General features: G+C 47.8%; 1 protein-coding gene across 1 annotated transcript in view; it reads right to left on the bottom strand.

Moving 5' to 3' along the window:
• Window positions 1–20,525, bottom strand: part of CYTH3 (cytohesin 3) — a 28,409-nt gene extending 7,884 nt beyond the window's left edge. Inside the window, exons 1-8 of the mRNA XM_011934384.1 lie at window positions 20,446–20,525; window positions 17,693–17,757; window positions 17,086–17,152; window positions 8,560–8,678; window positions 4,548–4,628; window positions 2,004–2,116; window positions 1,647–1,795; window positions 1,347–1,458 (exon numbers count right to left, since the gene is read on the bottom strand). Of these exons, the coding sequence (XP_011789774.1) occupies window positions 1,347–1,458; window positions 1,647–1,795; window positions 2,004–2,116; window positions 4,548–4,628; window positions 8,560–8,678; window positions 17,086–17,152; window positions 17,693–17,730 (679 nt within the window). The 5' untranslated portion in view covers window positions 17,731–17,757; window positions 20,446–20,525. The remainder of the gene's footprint in view (window positions 1–1,346; window positions 1,459–1,646; window positions 1,796–2,003; window positions 2,117–4,547; window positions 4,629–8,559; window positions 8,679–17,085; window positions 17,153–17,692; window positions 17,758–20,445) is intronic.
• Between the last annotated feature and the right edge of the window lie 784 nt (window positions 20,526–21,309).

The following is a 21,309-nucleotide window of genomic DNA, read 5'->3' as shown; positions in this document are numbered from 1 at the left end:
CCTGGGTAGCTGGGACTACAGGCGCCCACCACCTCGCCCGGCTAGTTTTTTGTATTTTTTAGTAGAGACGGGGTTTCACCGTGTTAGCCAGGACGGTCTCGATCTCCTGACCTCGTGATCCGCCCGTCTTGGCCTCCCAAAGTGCTGGGATTACAGGCTTGAGCCACCGCGCCCGGCCCAGGCTAATTTTAATTTTTTTTGTAAAGACGGGGTTTCACTATACTGTCCAGGCTGGTCTCAAGCTCCTGGCCTAAGCAATCCTCCCGCCTCAGCTTCCCAAAGCAGTAGGATTACACACATGAGCCACTGCACCTGGCTGATAAATTGTTTTTAAATCACCAGGACACTCCACTCCAGGTCTTACGTGCTGCCCGGTGGCCGCCTGCTCTCAGAAGGGCTTGCGTGAACCCAGCCATCGCATCTGGAAGGCTTCGCTGTGGGCACAGGGCAACCATCCCCGCCCCACAAGCAAAACACCCCCTCAGCATTTCGAAAACTGCACGGGAGTGCCCTCAATTGCTCCAGGGGCCTTTAGAGAGCTCCCGAAATCCCTCCATGCGCTGCTGGGTTAGTATGGGGTGGAGGGTGATGCCGCAGGGACAGGGCTGGCTGGCTGCTTCTCTACTGCTGCAGACCCCTAGAGACACGCGGTGGGGGCAAGCCGGCTCCCACACAGCATCCCCGTGTGCTCCAGGTCCCGGCCTCTCTCAGCCCCGCCCCTGGGGTGGGTGGAGCGTTCTCCGCACCGAGCACGGCGCGGCCCCGCAAGTCCACAGATGGGTCGGATGAATGGCAGCCACACAGCGGAGCTCACACAGACCAACGTGGGGAGACCGAGAGGAATGAGCCGCTGGGGGGCGGGAAGCCACTGGGTACCTACCTCCTAAAGCAGGACAAGCAGGGACAGCCCGTCACAGAACAGAAAGGTGGGAGCCACAGGCAGAAGGAAAACAACAAGAAGGCACATTTAAACCACGCGTCAGAAATCACAGCCACACCAAACCGAGAGAGAGGCACACAGGTTCTGTGGAGATAACGCGCTCGCTTCTCGTGCGGGACGCTGCCCTGGCTGGATCTGGATGCTAACTCAGCAGTGTTCTGGGGCGGGCCGTGCAGCCTGGGCGTTCCTCTCTGCCGCGGACATGCCTCTGATGCCCCGGCTCAGAGAAGCAGCCGTGGGCCGTGCGGCTACCGAGAGCGGGCTCTGGCTTAACTGCGTTTCTTTTTAACATCTCTGCCTGTGGTGGGGGCGTTCCTACATTCCTATGACGAGCTTGGGAGGAACCCGAGGGGCTGCTGCCATGGGCCGAGGGGTCACGCCCGGGTCCCGTGGGCAGGCGGCTCACCCAGCTTCAGGAGCCAGCCCTCACGGTCGGGATTGAAGAAGGTGTGCGTCAGGTCGTTCCCGTCGTCCTCCGGGATCTTAAATGGCTCGTTCTTAATGCTCTCATACAAATTCTGCAAGGAGGAAAGAACAGCAGCCAGTTCAGAGACTCACACTGAGGCCAGCGGCTGGCCGCGCGGAAAGCGCAGCAGCACCAGGGCGGCAAGGAGACTCGGGAGGCGCGTCTGGAGTCCCAGGCGCTGCGGCCGCTCACAGCGAAGAGATCCTGCAGACGGCAGCGGCCGCGGGCTGGGGAGCTCACCCTCAGCAGCTCCTCAGGGAGGTCCCCGCCCTCGTTGATGCCGCGGTTCATGGCGATGAACCGTTCTGCCGTGGGCTTGTCACGCACGTTGTGGTTGTGCAGGCTGGTGTTGAGCATGATGATGGCGAATGACAGCACGTAGCATGTGTCTGCAACGAGTCCGGGGTGCTGGGCTCAGCCAGAACCTCCAGTGGACAGTGGGACCCTGGGTGCTGGGGGCCCGCCTGCAAGAGGTGCCCGGCCCACAGGTCGTCCTCGCTCAGGGAAGGCAGGTTCCCAGGAACACACGCTGGGCTTTGCCCTCCAGAGCTGGAGGCTGTGCCTGGCGAGGGGCCAGGCTGTGAGCTCTACACTGACCTGTGGACTGGAAGACCCCGGGGTTGCACAGGCAGTAGCGAGAAGCAAAAGCCTCCATCATGCGATCAATCTTCTGCGCCTCCCCCGGCAGCCTGAAGCTCCATAAGAACTGCCTGTGGAGACACCAAAGCCGTGGGCAGCCGCATCAGAACCAACACCGCCTCAAAGCCAAGGGCAGCTTCTGCCCCGCTCAGGAAGGACGCTTTCCTCCAGAGCTGGGGTACAGCTCTGGCAGGGGCTTGGGGGTGCAGAGACAGAAAGGAGAAAACCCAGGACAGTCTCCTTCCGTTCCATAACTTAAGACACACTTACTGATGGCTCATCTTTTCATAACTACAACCGATTCAGCAGCGAGGCCGGTTGTCTCTGCCTAAAAAGTAAATATCCAAAATCCCAGCACTTCTCTGTCCCCATTGCCACCATCTCCTGCTGCTGCCAGGTGATCACCAGAGCCCTGCATGTCCCGAGCTGCCACCGGCCAGTCCTCACAGCATCAACAAGACCACGTCCTCCTCTCAGAACTCCCACACATAAGGCAGAGCCATAGTCCACAGGACGGTGTCCAAAGCCCCACCTACAGCACTGGGCACTGCGGCCAGAAGCTGCTGCTGCCTTGCTGGGGAGACACACGCCTGCCTCAGAGACCAGGCCCAGCAGACACTCCCACCCTCAGACATCCCCTCTGGCTGAAGTCTCCCAGGCTGCCCTGCCTGTAATTGCAACCCCCAGCCCAGTCCCCCCACCCACCTCCTACCGCTTCCCTTCCTTGCTTTCCTCGGCTGGCTGCGGCTGCGTGGCACCGTCCCTGCTACCTGTCTGCCTTATCCACTGTCTGGTCGCCCAGATGTGAGCCCCAGGGGCAGGGGCTGCAGTCCCCAAGGCCAGCTGTGGCCTCCCGCACCAGCTATTCAGCAATGTCTGATGCTGCCGTGGATTTAGCAGAAGGATCAGGACCAAGTTAGACCTCAAGGCTCCAATTAAGTCTCTGGGCTTTTAAAAATACTGATCCCACCAGCCATTGGGGGAGGATGCAGCCTGGCCCCCCCCCAGGGGTCCTCTTCCTCTGCATGTCCCTGACACAGGGCAGCTCCCCAAGGTCCTTCTTCAGCTCTCTCCTCCCGGGATTCCAGCCATGTCTGGCCCCACTCTCTACCAGGCCCCATCTTCTCCACCACGCCTGCACCAGCAGCCTTCAGACTCAACACAACCGCCCCTCCTCCACTCTCACCCCCTCCACCCCTCACTCCCTGTCTGTCCCACGTTTACCAGCAAAGCATGTACCTGCCCACCAGCCCACTACCATGGCCTCCCTGCCCACCCCACGGCAGTGAAGAGTCTTGAGTCAGCCCACACACCTCTGCCCCACACAGGCTTGCCGTGTCCTTCAGGACAAAAGCTAACATTCTCAGGGCAGCTCCTCAGGCCACAGGACCTGCCTGCATTCCCGCCCACCCTGTGCCTTCATCAGGCCCTCTACTGGGCTATGCCAGGCTCCCACCGCTGTGGGAATTAATAGGAACCTCTCTGGCTATGGCCAGAGACTGATGGACTGAAAGAAATGGAGTCACAGCAGCAAGGGCCGTGCCAGACGCCCCTCCCAGACTCGCCAGGCCTGCACCCTTCTCTGGATGTACAGCTTCCAGAAACGGGATATGATAAGCCTGAACTGCAGCTGCAGGATTCTCAGATGTTGCTAACTCTCAGCGCACTGTTCAGCTCCAGGCTGCACTATGAGCACAACATCACGAGGGTCCCACAGAAATGCTGCCAATGCTGCAGTCTACAGCTGAGGTAAGGCCATGAGGAAACAGGCCACATAAAAGAGAACAAGGTATGAAGCAGAAGGTCTGAGAACATGACAAGATGCGGCCTGATTTTCTCAGCCTAAGGGCTGGCTGAGGTGGCTCCCACCAGAGGCCCTGCCTCCTCTCCCCCGGATGCTGCTGAGTACTGGCTCAGGGTCAAGGCCCACAACAGAAGGCCCAGAACAGATGAAGGCCCAGAAGAGAACAGCTGGAGCACCAAGGAAGGAGGCGAGACAATTTCCTGCTTGCAGAGCAGGAGGAAGAAAACGTGCAGGAAGGGCAGCTCAAGGGGCATCCAGGGAGTGTGTCCCAGACACCAAAATGGCGAGAAGACTACATCCTCTCTGGCACACTCAGGTATTCATGCGTTTGGTGCTTTAGGTCAAATCTGGAAGGAAGTAACCCCATGTAGCACTAATGCCATGCCACACAGAGCTTGGGAATAAGGCACTCAAACTACTGCCAAACAGCATTAAAAACAGAAGGAAATGGAATGGAAGGAGCACCCAGTGGCCACAGTGAGGAAAACGTGGCCCTTATCTTAAGTGTGTGCCCCAGTTCCTGTCTAGGGCTGCTCTATGTCACACGGCATTAGCTGGATCATTCGGAACAGGAGCCAGCATCTGTGAGACTCGCGTGGCACCAAGTTACCTAGAGTCAATTCATGGCCACTACTGCCCAGGCAGCGGTCCTCTGGCCTGCCCCATCCACTCTACACCCAGCAAATGATCATACTTACCTTAAGGCTTGTACAAGGTTGAGATCAGCAAACTCATGGAGTTCAACAAAAGCTTGAAGAACTTTAATATTAAATTCATCCCTGGGAAAAAAATAAGTAAGCTTCAAACTTGATGTACATTATCCCAATTATTTTAAAAGATATGGCTTATGAATAATGTGGCTATGAACATTCAAGCACAAGTTTTTGCATGGCCATACTTTTCTAAAACATTTGTATTTTTTGCAGAGGCAGGGCTCGCTATATTACCCAGGCTGGTCTGGAACTCCTAGGCTCAAGCAGTCCTCCCACACCTCCCTCGGCCTCCCAATTACAGGCATGAGCCACCACACCCGGCCACATTTTTATTTCTATTGAGTAAATACCTAAGAGTGAAATTACTGGGTTCCATGTTAAAGTTTATGTTTTACATTTTGAGGAACTGCCAGACTGATTTCCAAAGCATCATTTTATATACTTTTTTTGTTGTTGTTGTTGTTGAGACGGAGTCTCGCTCTGTCCCCCGAGCTGGAATGCAGTGGCCGGATCTCAGCTCACTGCAAGCTCCGCCTCCCGGGTTTACGCCATTCTCCTGCCTCAGCCTCCCGAGTAGCTGGGACTACAGGCGCCCGCCACCTCGCCCGGTTAGTTTTTTGTATTTTTTAGTAGAGACGGGGTTTCACCGTGTTAGCTGGATGGTCTCGAACTCCTGACCTCAGGTGATCCACCCACCTCGGCCTCCCAAAGTGCTGGGATTACAGGCATGAGCCACTGTGCTAGGCAGCATGATTTTATATCTTATCAGCAATAAGGGTTTGACTCCCTGCAGCCTTGCTGGCATTTGTTACATGTCTTTTTCATTACAGCCAGCCTAATGGGTATGAAATGGTATCTCACTGTGGTTTCAATCTGCATCTCCTTGATGATCAATTGAGCATTTTTTCCTGTGCTTATTTGCCACTTGTATATCTTCTTTGCAGAAATGTCTATACAGATCCTTTGCCATTTGATAACTGAGTAATTTTTTTTATTTCTACTCTTATTTGGAAGAGTTATTTATATAATCTAGATATAAGTCCTCAGCAGATTATAAGGGCTGATTATCAGCCCTGAGGACTTATATCTAGATTATATAAAGACAAATATATGAAGATATTCGCAAGTCATACTGATTTATTTGTATTTTTTTGTAGAGGCAGGGCTCACTATGTTACCCAGGATGGCCTGTGGGTTGTCTTTTTACTTTTTTTTTTTTTTAAGACTAGTCAAGTGAAGCAGTGGGAGCGGGCAAGGAACTAAGGAATCTATATCTGGTGATTAGCTGTAAACACCACCATGCCTGGCCAGCCTTCACTTTTTCGATGTCTTCTGAAGCACAATATTCTGATGAAGTAGAGTCTACCTACCTTTTTCTTTTGTTATTTGTGCTTTTGGTGTCACATTTAAGAAATCCTAGCCTAATTTGAGATCACAGAGATTTGCCCCATATTTTCTTCTAAGTGTTTTATCAGTTTTACTTCTTACATTTAGGTCTTTGATCCATTTTAACTTTTGTATCAGTAAGGTGTCCAATGTCATTCTTTTGCATGTGCATTTCCAGTTATCCCAGTACCATTTGTTGAAAAAGCTATTCTTTCCCCTACTGAAACTGTCTTGGTACCTGATTGAAAAATTATTTGACACTAATGTGAGGGTTTATTTCTGGATTCTCAATGCTATTCCATCATTTATATATGTGTATCCTTATGCCAGTCTTACAACGTCTTGATTATACATACACTTTAGTCTTTTTTTTTTTTTTTGAGACAGAGTCTCACTCTGTCACCCAAGCTGGAGTGCAACAACATGATTTTGACTCACTGCAACCTCTGCCTCCTAGGTTCAAGTGATTCTCCTGCCTCAGCCTCCCGAGTGGCTGGGATTACAGGCACCTGCCATCATGCCTGGCTAATTTTTGTATTTTTGTAAAGATGAGGTTTCACCATGTTGGCCAGGCTGGTCTTGAACTCCTGACCTCAGCTGATCTGCCCGCCTCAGCCTCCCAAAGTGCTGGGATTATAGGCGTGAGCCACCGTGCCTGGCCACTTTATTTTGTAATCAGGAAATAAACGTGAGTTCTGCAACTTTGTTCTTTTTTAAGACTGCTGTGGTGATTTTGGGTCCCTTGAATTTTCCATAGTAATTTTAGGAGTGCAACTTCTGCAAAGAAGTCAGCTGGGATTTCAATAAGAAGTACAATAAATTTGTAAATCAATGTTGGAATATTGGCATCTATAGTAAGCCCTCCAATCCACGAACATGGATGCTTTTCCATTTAGGTCTTCTCATTCTTTTTCAACAATGTTTTGTGGTTTTTAGAGTAAAAATGTTGCTTTTTTGTGAAATTTATCCTAAGTATCTTATTCCTTCTAATGCTATTATAAATGGAGCTGTTTTCAGTTTACTTTATTGCTATTGTATAGAAATACAATTGAGTTTTTTTGTTGTTGTTTTTTTGGCCAGAGTCTCACTTTGTCAGCCAGGCCAGAGCACAGTGGCACAATCTCGGCTTACTGCAAGCTCCGCCTCCCAGGTTCACGTCATTCTCCTGCCTCAACCTCCAGAGTAGCTGGGACTCTAAGTGCCCGCCACCATGCCTGACTAACTTTTTGTGTTTTTAGTAGAGATGAAGTTTCACCATGTTAGCCAGGATGGTCTTGATCTCCTGACCTTGTGATCCGCCTGCCTCAGCCTCCCAAAGTGCTGGGATTACAGGCGTGAGCCACCATGCCTGGCCAATTGAGCTTTGTATATTAATTGTATATCATGCAACCTTACTGAATGTATTACTTCTAATAGTTTTTAATTATTCCTTAAGATTTTTTATATACATGGTTGCATCATCTGCAAATAGAATTTAATTTCTTCCTTTTCAATTTGGATGTCTTTATTTTCTTGTCTAACCACCCTGGCAAGACGTGCCAGCACTGGGCTGAACAGCAGTGCTAAGAGCAGACATCCTTGTCTTGTTCTTGATCTTAGGGAGAAAGCAGTCACTCTTTCACCGTTAAGTTGTGGGGTTTTTTTATAGGTACCCTCCATCATGTTGAACAAGTTCCCTGCCTGTCTTAGCTTTCTAAGTGTTTTTATTGTGAAGGAATTTTGAGTTCTGTCAAATGCTTTTCCTATATTTTTTGAGAAGATCATGTGGGTTTTGTCCTTTATTTGAATGATATGGTATATGACTTTAATTGACTTATATGTTGAACTAACCTTGCATTCATGGGGTAAGTCCCCGTGGTACAGAATCCTTTCTACATATTGCTGACTAGAGATTACAGTCATAAGGATATGGCCTGCCATTTTCTAGTGGTGTCTTTGGTTGGGTATCAGGTAGTGCTGGCCTCAGAGAATGAGTTTTCCACTTTCCACTTTCTATCCAGTATTTTTTTTAAAAAAAAAAAGCTAAAAATCGAAACCTCCTGACTTTAGGAACTATTGGGCTTTTGTTTAAAAATACTTTCTTCTGGTGTTTGACAAAAGTCTGTTTTGGCATACTCAGGGCATGTGCTGCCTCAGCATTCATGCCCTAACCTCTGCTAAGCCAGTAACGGTCAGAAAGTAAATCTGTCCTGCTGCTTTCCATGAAAAAAATTCACCTTCCACCTTTATTCACTCTGCAAGTAACACGAGAAAGAAAACCACTGAGAAACCTGGCGTATTTCTGGGTAAAACAGAAGACGATTAAGATGCTTTCCAACCTAAGGAGAAAGGGGCAGCCATATTGTCAGTTCTGTCATGGTTCCCTGAGAAACAGGATTCCAGAGGAGTCCCAGGATCCCAGAATACTCTAAGGCCTCTCTCCTCCCACGGACACGAGAGAAGAACTGATTGCACTGGGCCCACCTGGTATTGAGATGGGCACATGGATGCCCACAGCCCGTGGCTATATCATGCCTTTAGGCTGTGACGGCCCCAAAAGTGGAGTGTGGCCTAGGTCAAGCTGCAGGGCTGAGTGGCCCCAGGTAGGGCTGTGCATCCTCCTCGAACTCACCTTTCACCCAGGTAGTCCCCAATGACGGTCTTATTTAGGCCTTCTCCTTTATAAAGGAACTGGGCGACGTCTTCTGGGGAACTCTGTAGCAGGTCATTTTCTATTAGAAACTGAATTCCCTGAAGAACATTAGAAAGGAAGCACCGGTTAGGAGTGTCACTCAAACTCATTTTTCAAAGACAGAAATACACTTAGTGTCATGATTTTACTGGTATGGACACGGCAAAAATAATACCAGAGACACCCATACAACTGCACAATCTGATTTTCCCAACTCCGTACTACATTTTGTCCATCAAAGAAACGCACATTCATTCCTCCTGGCAGTTAAACAAGTTAAAAGACAAACAAATGGGTTATTGAACAAACCATTACAGATGGTTATTAGAAATTATAAAGGCAAGAGTAGCAATAATATTAGATTTTCCAAGCTTAGGAAGATGGTTTATTCTGTGTCTGCGAGGGACACTTTGTGGGTGGTGGCCACTGCCAGTCGGCCAACCTGGCCCCAGTCCCAGGGAGGCAGTGAGCGGGTGGTGCCAGTCCCCATTCCCTGCCACCCCCTTCACTACAGAGGCAGTTTCTTGGCTGCCTTTAGCACTAGAAATGACCTGTGACCAGATCTGGCCAGACAGAAAGACAAGCCTGGAGAGAAAGTTTTTGATTTCCTGGTAAAAAGGGGCCCATGAGCCAGCACTGCTCTTCCTCCTCCTTTCTGCCTTGAACACGGATGTGATGACCAGAGCCACAGTGGCCATCTCACATGGGAAACCCTGAGATGGGCACAGGGACCACCTTCTTGTCACTTGGGAGCCACCCATTGCTACGCAGCTGCGTGAGAAGACAAACATCCACTGTGTAAGATACATTTTGTTGGATTTTCTGTTACCTGATACCAAAAACATATTAACTGACATGCTGTGCCACCAAGCTTGTCCAGTCAAAGCTTATGCCCACCCTGAGGGCTGCAGCACAGCTGACAATCTCAAAAGGCAATAGGCGCCCCTGGCCTGAATCAGCTGAGCACTGTCTCATGAGAAGTCCCAGGAACCTATAAGAGAAATTTTTACCTCTAACATAGCTTTGCAGCCAGTTTCAAAATATGTGTTGGCAAGGTTGGTAAGGGAATAGGGAATTCAGAAATCAATTTGCCAGGAGGCCATTTCCACAAATTCAGAGAGGCTCTATCCAGCTAAGACTGTCAGTACCCAAGACCAGGGCTGCCTCATACCCTCACAGTCCACCCAGAAGATTTTCTATTTCTTTTACACACATGAACGTCCACAGCAGCCTTATTTCCAAAAACTGAAAACAGTCAGTAAGAGAACCAATCAATACATTCTGGCATAATCACACAATGGAAGACTCTACAGCCATGAAATGGAATGAACACTCACAAGAACGAATCTCACAGACATGATATGGAGCAAAAGACGACATGGAAGAGGATTTCAATTCCATTCATAGAAGGTTTGAAAAAGGCAAAACTAACTTATGGTGATTAAGGACTGGCTACCCTGGGGAGTGAATTCCCTAAGATGAGGCAGCAGCAAGGTGCCCTGTAATATTCTACAACTGTGGCTTGTTCTGGGTTACAGTTATGTGAGTATATTAATTTATAAAGATTCTTCAAGCTGTACATTTAGAATTTGTGTACCATGATTTGTTATTCTCCAAAAACATTAGTGAGTCTAACAATCCTAAATCAATTTTCATATGTATCTGGTAGGAGTTTAAGTGGGTACACCCACAGGGGCACCATCTAAATTACAAGACTCACACACGCACACTGTAGCAACACAGGTCTGCTCCTTCGAGAGGCCTAATGTAGCCCAAGTTCCCTGAAAACAGAGCCTGGGGCAGGAGACAGTGCTAGGGCTTTGCTATTGGCTCTAAGTGAGGAAAACAAGTGAGGCAGGTGGAGAAGCCAGGTGAGGCCATCAGCTGCAGGTGGGAGGGAGGCAGGACACCCTCAGGGATCACTAGTTGTCCTGTTATCTCTGGGGATGCAAGGCTGGGGGCCTGACCTTGCATGGTGAAGGCCCCTGCCACTCTCAGCTGAAGCCCAGGGAACTGAATGGGCCTGGGCATGAGGCTTCCATTAATTCCTCTGGAAGCTCAAGACCTGCCCTAAAATTCAGAACATACAAAAAACTAGGACATTTCTTGGAGAATGCTATTTGGGAGGTGACAAAGAGACAAGCAGAGGAGGAGGACACAGAGCTCTGCATCCAACCACACTTGTCCTATGAGACAGAGAGGAGAAGGTGCAGAGAAGGCCACAAGACAATGGAGGCCGAGACCACAGTGAGGTGCCCCCAGCTGCGGAGAGCAGGAGGGCGGCAGCCACCAGGAGCGAGGCGGGAAGGGATTCTCCCTCAGAGTCTAAGCAGCAATCCTGCCCACACCCCGGATCTTGGACTTCTGGCCGCCTGAACTGAGCAAGAATAGATTTCTCTGGTTTTAAACCACCCAGTTTGTGGTCATTTGTCATGGCAGCCCTAGAACACTAATACACTAGGTAAATCCTCATAGAAGAAAGTGAATGTTCTCACATTATTGGAAATTTTTAATATTTTAGAATACCATTTAGAAAGTCAAACAGCAGAAATGGGGGCAGTGGCACCATGTGACCCACTACACCTAACTCTATCTTTTTTTGTTTCTCTTCTAGGTGCGGGTCTCAATCTGAAGCTGGATTTTACTTATTTAAATTAATATCCAAGTGTCTGTCTTGTCATTAATTTAGCCCAATCAAATCTACAGTGAGCACTTCCTCCTGACCCCTTATTTGGTGCTTTCTATTTCACATGCCTTTCCAGCCTTGTGTTGAATTGATCAAACTTTCTTTGATGTTTGTTAATAATTTTAAAATCCTATTTCTCTTTAGTGACTACTCTTAAAATTTTGACAAGTATTTAAACTTATTTTTATCTATCAACATCTAGAAAACCTTAGCTGTTACTTCCCTCCTTCCTTTCCCCCTTGCTACTTATATACTGACATAAATTTGGACTAAATTTCTCACTTTGACGTAAAAAGTTTTGCTTGTTTCTTTCCTTTTTGATCCTGTGTAATCATTTCTTGTTTTGAGGTGTCATACTCCAATTACACAACTCCTAGAGATCAGAGAAGCCCTTGTGTGTCTGAACATGTCTTTCCTCACCTTCTCTCGTGAGTGACAGGACAGACAGAATTCGGGGTTTTAAATCATGTTTCCTCAGGCCTTGGAAGGCACTGCCTTCCCTCCTGTCTTTGATCCAGTGTCCCTGATAAGCTTGCTGTGCTCCTCATTTCTTCTTAGGTAATCTGATCTTTCCTTCCTGGAAAATTAAATGAATTTCTCTATCCACGAGTTTTACAACATTTCACTTGACACATCTAAGTGTGTAAGTCTTTTCAATTTTCATCCTGCTTGGCATTTGGTGGGGCCTTTGAATCTAAGGATTTTTCTTAGTTCTAAAATATTCCAAGATTTCTTTGAAATATTTCCTCTCCTCCATTTTCCATTCTCTCCTTCTGAGACTTCTGTTAGATGAAATTTGGGCTGCTGGACCCACCTTGCATGTTTTCTTGTAGTTCTCTGCAAAACTGAATAAAGAAATTCTTAAACTCTCTTCTAGCACACGTCCACTCTTCAGCCACGTCTTCTCCATATGCTCAAGTGACGACGTGACAGACACTCCTAGTTTTCATTTCCAAGGTTCTTTTTCACAATCCCCCATTTTTGTATCATGGATAAGAAACATCCTATCGTATCTTTTTGATGATATTTATTATATAGACAAATATTCTACGACAAAAAGTTGCCTTTTTTTTTGGCTGCTTCTTCTGTTTTATTTATTTTTGAGACAGAGTTTTGCCCTTATCGTCCAGGGAGGAGTGCATTAGCACAATCTAGGTTCATTGCAACCTCCACCTCCCAGGTTCAAGTGATTCTCCTGCCTTAGGCTCCCAAGTAGCTGAGATTACAGGTGCCTGCCACCATACCCAGCTAATTTTTTTTCTATTTTTAGTAGAGACGGGGTTTCACCATGTTGGCCAAGCTGGTCTCAAACTTCTGACCTCAGGCAATCCACCCACCTCGGCCTCCCAAAGTGCTGGGATTACAGACGTGAGCCACCACACCCAGCCCCCTGCTTCTTTTTTAAGAGACAGGGTCTCGTTCTGTTGCCCAGGCTAGAATGCAGTGGTGTAATCGCAGCTCACTGAAGCCTCAAACTCCTGGGCTCAAGCGATCCTTCTGCCTTAGCCTCCCAGTAGTTGGACTACAAGCACATGCCACCATACCTGGCTTGATAAAGGATTTAAAAGACAAAGTCTTACTGTCACCCAGGTTAGAATGCAGTGGTGCAATCACAGTTCACTGTAGCCTCAAACTCCCGCGCTCAAGTGATCCTCCCACCTTAGCCTCTCGAGTAGCTGGGATTACAGGTGCATACCACCATGCCTGGCTGATTAAAAAAAAAAAAAAAAAGAGTTTGTAGAGATGAGGGTCTCGCTATCTTAGGCTGGTTTTGAACTACTGAGCTCAAGTGATCCTCACGCCTCGGCCTTCCAAGACGTCAGGATTACAGGCATGAGCCGCCCTCCCCGCCTCTACTGTTTCTATTAAGTCTGCTTCCTCCAGTCTTAGTTCTTCTGTTTGTAGGGTTTTGTATCTCTTTCATGGTGCTGGTTTCCTCAAATGCTTGGTGGTGCTTGGTGGGTGTTCGTCTTTGTATTGAAGGGTCACTGCTGGCCTAACAGAATGCTACCTGCATCTGGTTTTTGCTGCAGCTGCCTCCAGTGATCTGGCAGAGGAGCAGGTCAGGCAGCCAACGGCTGGTCTCTGAGAGTGGGTATTTCTCCTTCTTGGTGCTGCCACCCACCAAGGACGCTGCTTGTTTTCATGGACTAAGTGTTCCCTCTTGCTTTTCCCACCTGGAGACACAATCACTGCTAGGCACAAGGTCAGGAAAGGGTGACCAGTCTCGATGTCCCTCTCACAGTCCTGTTCCCTGAATGTACCTCCTCTGCGCTCGGGGAACTCTGAAGCTGCTCTTGCTGCCCCCGGCAGTCCTTTCTTGTATGTTCTGTGGGCACTGTTTCCTTCTTCAGTTGATCCCATTTATCTTCTTCCAGGGATTCCTCAATTTCTAGTCCCTGGCTTGTCATATGATTTATATATTTTATTTAAGGCATTTCTAGGAAATCAGGAATAAAAGAGGCTGCAGAGTGTTTTCAGCTTCTGTGATCTAATCAAACCTTCCCTCTTACTCATTTACGAACTCAAGTGCTACTTCTACAAATAATGCACCTGAACAAACCAAAGCTCCCTGTTTAGTGTCATCACTCTGAGACGTAGAAAACGCCATCCTAGCCGGAAGGAATGTATTTACTCTGACAATTACTCTTCATGTTTCACAACGTTACAGGTTTAATAGGGGTGTGGGGAGGTAGATGTAATTCTGAGTTGTGTCTGAAGCATGTGACATCATCCATCGCAGCTGTGAATGAAATGTCTGTGTCCCCCCGACAATTTTTATGTTGAAGCCCAAACCCCCAATGTGATGGTATCTGGAGATGGGGTCTTTTGGAGGTAATCAGTGTTACATGAGGTCCTGATGGGGGCCCTGGTCTGATGGTATTTGTGCCCTTATAAGAACAGCACCCTAGAGTCAGCAAGTTCTTCTTACTACCCAGCATGTGAGGATACAGCAAGAAGTTGGCTACCAGCAGGCCAAGAAGAGAGCCCTCACCAGATGCCAATCATGCTGGAACCCTCATCTTGGACTTCCAGCCTCTAGAACTGTAAGAAAATACATTTCCACTGTTTAAGCACCCCCTCTATGGTATTGCGTTAGGAAGGCTCAAGTAGACTTACGACAAGTGCTATATTCAAGTCTATAAAACCAAGGAACTTTGATAATTTTTCCCAGCAAAAGGCTACATGAAGACTAAACGTGCCATCTGCTTTTATCAAGCAGCATAATTATAGATAAGTACAACCAGTAATCAAGATTCTTAAAATCTTGTAGGTGAAGAGGAACAAAAAATGAAGCTGGTGAGCAATCTGCCACAACCCAGGCAAAGCAGGTTATGCCTAGTGTTCCATTATTGGAACACAAAGCATGTGGGGGTTGTTTACATCCTACTGCTCAAGGTCATTGCCAAGGTCTGACTGCAAAAATTCAAAAACCAGCAACCTTAGGCATAATAAATGGGTTAAACGCCAACTTCCCTGGCCATGGCGAGCCAGTGCCACAGGGATGACCACTTAGGGCCACCTAGAAACCAACCCCAGGGACTTCCACCCAGTGCAGCAGATGGCAGCAGTGACAGGCTGCCTTGGAGTCAGGTTCCCTCCTCAGGACAGCGGTGAATTCTTTAGCTGTTCTGTGCCTCATTTTCCCCAACTGTGAAAGAGGAATTAAGACGGACCCTCCCTACCTCATAAGGTTACTATAGGAACCTAAGTGTATGAATTCAAGTGCTTCCTCATCATGGTTCTTGACAAACGGTAAGTTCTCAATGTTGGCCCTTACTAGAAATCTGACATGGCTGGGCGTGGTGGCTCATGCCTGTAATTCCAGCACTTTGGGAGGCCGAGAAGGATGGATCATGAGGTCAGGAGATTGAGACCATCCTGGCTAACATGGTGAAACCCCATCTCTACTAAAAATACAAAAAATTAGCCAGGCGTGGTGGCAGGCACCTGTAGTCCCAGCTACTTGGGAGGCTGAGGTAGGAGAATGGCGTGGACCCAGAAGGCGGAGCTTGCTATGAGCCAAGATCGCGCCACTGCACTCCAGCCTGGGCAACAGAGCGAGACTTCATCTTAAAAAAAAAAAAAAAAAATCTGACACACAGTATATATAAAACAGGAAGACAGGCAAGAGCCTAACAGAGAAGGCTTCACAGGCATGAAGACAAGTTTACACTCATGAAGCTGAACCCTGATGCACAGTGGTGGCATCACTTTGTTTATTTATTTTGAGAGAGTCTCTCACTCTTGTCGCCCAGGCTGTAGTGCAGTGACACAATCTCAGCTCACTGCAACTCGCCTCCCAGGTTCAAGTGATTCTCACGCCTCAGCCTCCCGAGTAGCTGGGACTACAGGCACCCGCCACCATGCCCGGTTAATTTTGTATTTTTAGTAGAGACAGGGTTTCACCATGTTGGCCACGCTGGTCTCAAACTCCTGACCGCAGATGATCCACCCAGCTGGGCCTCCTAAAGTGCCGGGATTATATGCGTGAGCCAGCACGCCAGGCCTCAGTAGCATCCCTTTACAAAGTAAGTATCTATCTGTATGTCTTTCATGAGATGAGCATTTGCCCATGAACTTACTGGAGTGCTGCCCTGTGCTGCACCACCTGGGTCCCCTTAAAATATAAGGTCCAGTTTTGAGAACATCCACTTTCGTAAAGAATCCTGAGATGCTTCCAATGCTTATTAAATCTGCTGATAAATCTAACTCCACAGTCCCAACTCCTTAAAGAAAAGCTGTTACCCAAAATATCAAATCATTTCCAAATTCACAAAATTGACAATTTTCATTCCATCGTGGAGATGACTGATGCCCCACAAGCAAAGAATGAGAAAGCAACAGGGCAGTTTTCACAGTGGCTAGAGTATGCGCTAAACAAAACCCTCCTCTGGCTGCAGATGTGTGCAGCCTTAAGAAAATCCAGACATGGCCGGGCGCAGTGGCTCATGCCTGTAATCCCAGCACTTTTGGAGGCCAAGATGGGCGGATCACCTGAGGTCAGGAGTTCGAGACCAGCCTGACCAATGTGGTGAAACTCAGACATGCCGTTCCTCTCCCAAACCCTGAAGACTCAGGCCTACCCTTCTTTCTCAAAACCAAAACGTCCACCAAAAATCTTCACAGATTCTGCCAAATCCGTTAGCTCAGTCTCATAAACTAGCAGCTACATGTTTCAGGTTTCACTGTTTTCGGGTGTTTCCCTAGAAAATCCAACTTGAGGAAAGAGGAAGATGCTGGTTTAAATGTGGAGGATCCCTTGTTTTTTTCACAGACACCTGCTTTTTTAAGGTGAATGGAGAAATAACGTCCTCTTACGTGAACCACTTAACCCACCCAGATTATAAAGTCCACAACCTCTGGACACCCAGGTTCCACTCCTACCCCTGCTCCTTCCTAATCACGTGGTTCCCTGGCTGTAGGGCCCGGCTCAAGTGGGAAGACGGGAATATGAGCCTCGACAGCAAGGGCACTGCCTGGAGCCAAGCCCGGCCTGCCCCAAGTTGTCCGAGCCGGGCCTGTGAGGCTGCTTCCTCACCCAGAAGCTCACTCGGCAAGAAAGGCCTTTCCGCCCAGGGTACCAGCCCTACAAGGCACTTCTGCCTCACCCCACTCGTGAACAGCCCCTTTTTGATCGAAATGTGCCTTCAACTCCCCGTCTTTTATGAGGTGATAGGACGGACCACCTCTGACCTCTGTCCAAAAGGGACACGGCAGTTCAAATCAATGGATGAGTCCATCTCCTGCAGACCAGAAAAGGGAGAGCATTCTCTTACCTTTTTGGGATCCATGTTGAATTTCTTTCTTCCCATGGCTATCTGTTTGTTCCTCTGAGTTGTTTTGCTGTTGGTGTGGAATAATTTGAAAATCACTCACGCTGTTTTCATGGTGCAGCCGAGTCACGGCCCTCCAATGCACTTTCCCCCGCAAAAACGGACTCAAGGAAGGGAGGCACAGGCCCGCACGGAGGGGCCTCCAGCCGCCACGGTGGTGGAGGGGTGGTGTGGCCACCATTGCTCTTCACATTTGATAAGTTGAGACACTTCAGAAAAAGCTTATGATGCAAACCAGTGATTTTAATAAAGCACAGCTCCTTATGATGCAGGCAGGTAATTTCTGTGCGGGTCAACCCTGAAGTGCCTGTGCTTATGCCTGAACCTATAAAGGTAGGTGATGACTTACAGAGGAGGAGATGAGAAGTAACATCCAGGGAAATACCCCAGGACCACTCCACGAGGAGTGGGGGGAGAGGAGAAGAATTAACAACTCCACAGGCTCCCCCCATCCCAACCACTCTCACCCCACTTTCTGCAAGTTTGACTAGAAGATGGAGGTAGAAAGATAACGAGTAAATAGCTTGAAGGTGTGGCCACAAATTGTTACCTCTCCTCTACGGAAGTTAGATTGTCGATCTCTGTCATCACTTCTGCAATTTCATATTTCAGCCTCTGTCAAAAAAGAAGAATTTTGAGGTGAGGAGTGGGTCTTAACCTTCCTCCGCTGAGACGGAAATTTTAGTCCTCTTGTGACAAGCTTCCCTGAGGTCTTATCTGAGCATCGCAGGGATGGAAAAACCAATACTATTATCAGTACAGCTCGAGTTTCACAGTCAAAGCTACCACAACTTAGGAGAAAACAAAATTATTTGCTCACTTTTCATCAGATACCAGATTCAGAGGGGTCACTATGCAGATCCTAGGGTATCTGTATATAAAATCAGGCAGGGACATTGCGGGGGAATATCACAGCTGTGAAAAGATAAAGCCAAGCCAGGAGTGGTGGCTCAGGCCTGTAATCCCAGCATTTGGGGAAGATGAAGCAGAGGGATCACTCGAGACCAGAAGTTTGAGAACAGCCTGGGCAATGTAGCAAGGCCCCATTGCTACAAAAAAGAAGAACAGAAAAAGTAGCTGACTGTGGTAGTACACACCTGTAGTCCTAGCTACTAGAGAGGCTGAGGAGGGAGGATTGCATGAACCCAGGAGTTTGAAGCTACAGTGAGCCATGATCACACCATTGTACTCCAGTCTGGGTGACAGAGCAAGACATTGTCTCTTAAAAAAAAAAAAAAAAAAAAGATAAAACCAGCAAAAGGAAAGCCGTGAGTCCTTAGTTCGCTTAACTGCACTATTCAGCCCTGCCACGCACACAGTCACCTGCCTCCTCCTTCAAGACTGCCTTTGTTCCTGGGGAGAAGCTGAGGCTTGAGTGTGTTTAGATCGGTGGTCTCAGGCTGAAGCTCAGGTGTGTTTAGGTCGGTGGTCTCAGGATCACTTCTATCACCTTGAATGAGATGAAGCACCATGGACAGAGCCCAGGGGGTGAACAGAACTGACTCAGGGCGCTCAGAGAAGCCAGAGGCATCGAAGGGGACAGGCCCCCTTTTCCCTTGATGTGGCCCCTACTAATGAAACAGACCTCTGGAAGCCTCCAACTTCCCTGGGCCTCAGTGTGCTCACTGATAAAATGAAGTAGTTAGAGCTAGATTACAATTCCACATTTATCAGCAGGATGATTACTAATGTCCAAATTATATACATCCTTATTCTTCAACCAGAGACCAATTCTGGGTTATCTCATTTTCCCAAGAATGAAGGATAACCTTAGAAGAAAAATGTCCATGAATTACCTTTCAAATACAAAGACATTTTTATTTGGGACCCTATTATTCTGTATGCCAAGACACTCAGAATTAAAACACAAGCTCCTAGAAAGGAGCTATTGTCTGGGACAAGGCCTGTCCCTGCCGTGGCCTGTGAAGCCACATTTACTTTGGCAATGACCATGACTAGGAAGCTTTTCAAAGAAGACCTCCATGTCTGCTTGACGTTCCCGAGGAAGCCCCAAACGGAAGCAGCTAGGGCCGGCCCTCTGAATCACTTCTGTAACACTCACAGGCTCTCCCACGCTGAGACTGCGGCTTTATTCATGTGCTTCTCCTGTGGGACCTGCCTCTACCCTGTCCTCTGAGTAAAGTACACAAGTGTGGAAGAGCCCATGTTTGTATGCCTGTGTTTTTATTTGTCTTGGTTTAATGTTTTTGTTTTGTTTTGTTTTGAGTCAGGGTCTTGCTCTGTCACCCAGTCTGCAGTATAGTGGCACAATCACAGTTCACTGTAGCCTCAACTTCTTGGGCTCAGGTGACCCTCCCACCTCAGCCTCCCGAGGAGCTGGGACTACAGGTACATGCCACTATGCCCAGCTAAGTTTTGTATTTTTTGTAGATATGGGGTTTGACCATGTTGCCCAGGCTGGTCTTGAACTTCTGGGCTCAACAGATCCTCAGGCCTCGGCCTCCCAAAGTGCTGGATTACAGGTGTGACCAACTGTGCCCAGCCTAACGTGTCATTCTACTCCTAACACCTAGTAGGCACTTGGTACACAGCTGGAACCCAAAACATGCCTATACATTCATTCAAAGGGTATCTGAGAGCCAAAAATGGAACAGGCAATGTTCTAGGTGCTAGAATATTAACATATCGGTGGCTGGGTGCGGTGGCTCAGGCCTGTAATCCCAGCACTTTGGGATGCTGAGGCAGGCAGATCACAAGGTCAGGAGATCAAGACCATCCTGGCTAATACGGTGAAACCCTGTCTCTACTAAAAATATAAAAAATTAGCTGGGTGTGGTAGTGGACGTCTGTAATCTCAGCTACTCGGGAGACTGAGGCAGGAGAATGGCGTGAACCCAGGAGGCGGAGCTTGCAGTAAGCCCAGACTATGCCACTGCACTCCAGCCTGGGCAACAGAGCGAGACTCTGTCTCAAAAAAACAAAAAGCAAAAAATAAACACATTGGTTAACGAAAGAGGGTCTCAGTGCACAGTCTGATAGAGCAATGCGCTGGTGGCTTGCTGCTGCTTTAGATGGCTGTCTGTGGCTTTGGGTTTGCAAGCTGGCTACTGCTGACCTCAGTTCCACGATGTCTTGATTTCTACCCAAGGTCTCACTGCCTGTATGAAGTCTTTGCTTTCTCAACTTGATAACTTTTTCAATCTGTCTCTTTGTGTAGTTCTTATATGCACACACTGAACACCTTTTTTTTTTTTCTTTTACATTTTTGTGAGGCTACTCTTTTACTGTTTTACTGAAAAGCAAAAAATAGAGTTTTGGATTTTTGGGTTTTTTTTTTTTTACCTCAATGTCATCAATAAGTTCCTTTTTTCTTCGACGAATGTCTAGAAGCTCTTCTCTCTCTTCTAATGAGAGGTCTTCAGGCACTGAAAGAAGAAAAAAATTATCAATTAAACAACTACTTTGGAGAACAAACTGGCAACATCTAGCACGCGTGAGGTGGGTAAATGCTGCCACCCGGCAATTCTGTATGCAGATATTTATCCTAAAGAAATGCTCCCATTGAGACTGTGTCTAAGACACTCATAGAAGCGCTCTTTATAACCAGAAAACAGCCTAAATATTCATCAATAAGAACTCGAATAAATTGTGGTACATTCATAAAACAGAATCCCATCCAACAAAAATATTTTTTCAGGCCAGGCACAGTGGCTCATGCCTGTAATCCCAGCACTTTAGGAGGTTGAGGTGAGTGGATCACTTGAGGTCAGGAGTTTGAGACCAGCCTAGCCAACATGGTGAAACCCCATCTCTACTAGAAATACAAAAATCAGCTGGGCGTGATGGCGGGTGCCTGTAATCCCAGCTACTCAGGAGGCTGAGGCAGGAGAATTGCCTGAACCCGGAGGCGGATCACATCACTGCACTCCAGCCTGGGCAACAGAGGGAGATTCTGCCTCAGGAAAAAAAAAAAAAAATTTAAAAAGAATGAGCTAAGTCTATCAATATGGATGAGTCTCAAAAATAAAATGATGACGATAAAAGAAGGCTAAGGCCAGGCACAGTGGCTCACATCTCTAATCCCAGCACTTTGGGAGACTGAGGCAGGAGGATCGCTTGAGCTCAGGAGTTCAAGACCAGCCTGAGCAAGATGGTGAGATCCTTTCTCTACAAAAATTAAAATAAATAAATAAATAAATGTAGACA

Source organism: Colobus angolensis, unplaced genomic scaffold, assembly GCF_000951035.1.
Source record: "Colobus angolensis palliatus isolate OR3802 unplaced genomic scaffold, Cang.pa_1.0 Scaffold135, whole genome shotgun sequence".
Lineage (NCBI taxonomy): Eukaryota > Metazoa > Chordata > Mammalia > Primates > Cercopithecidae > Colobus > Colobus angolensis.
This window is presented reverse-complemented; position numbering and strand designations above follow the sequence as displayed.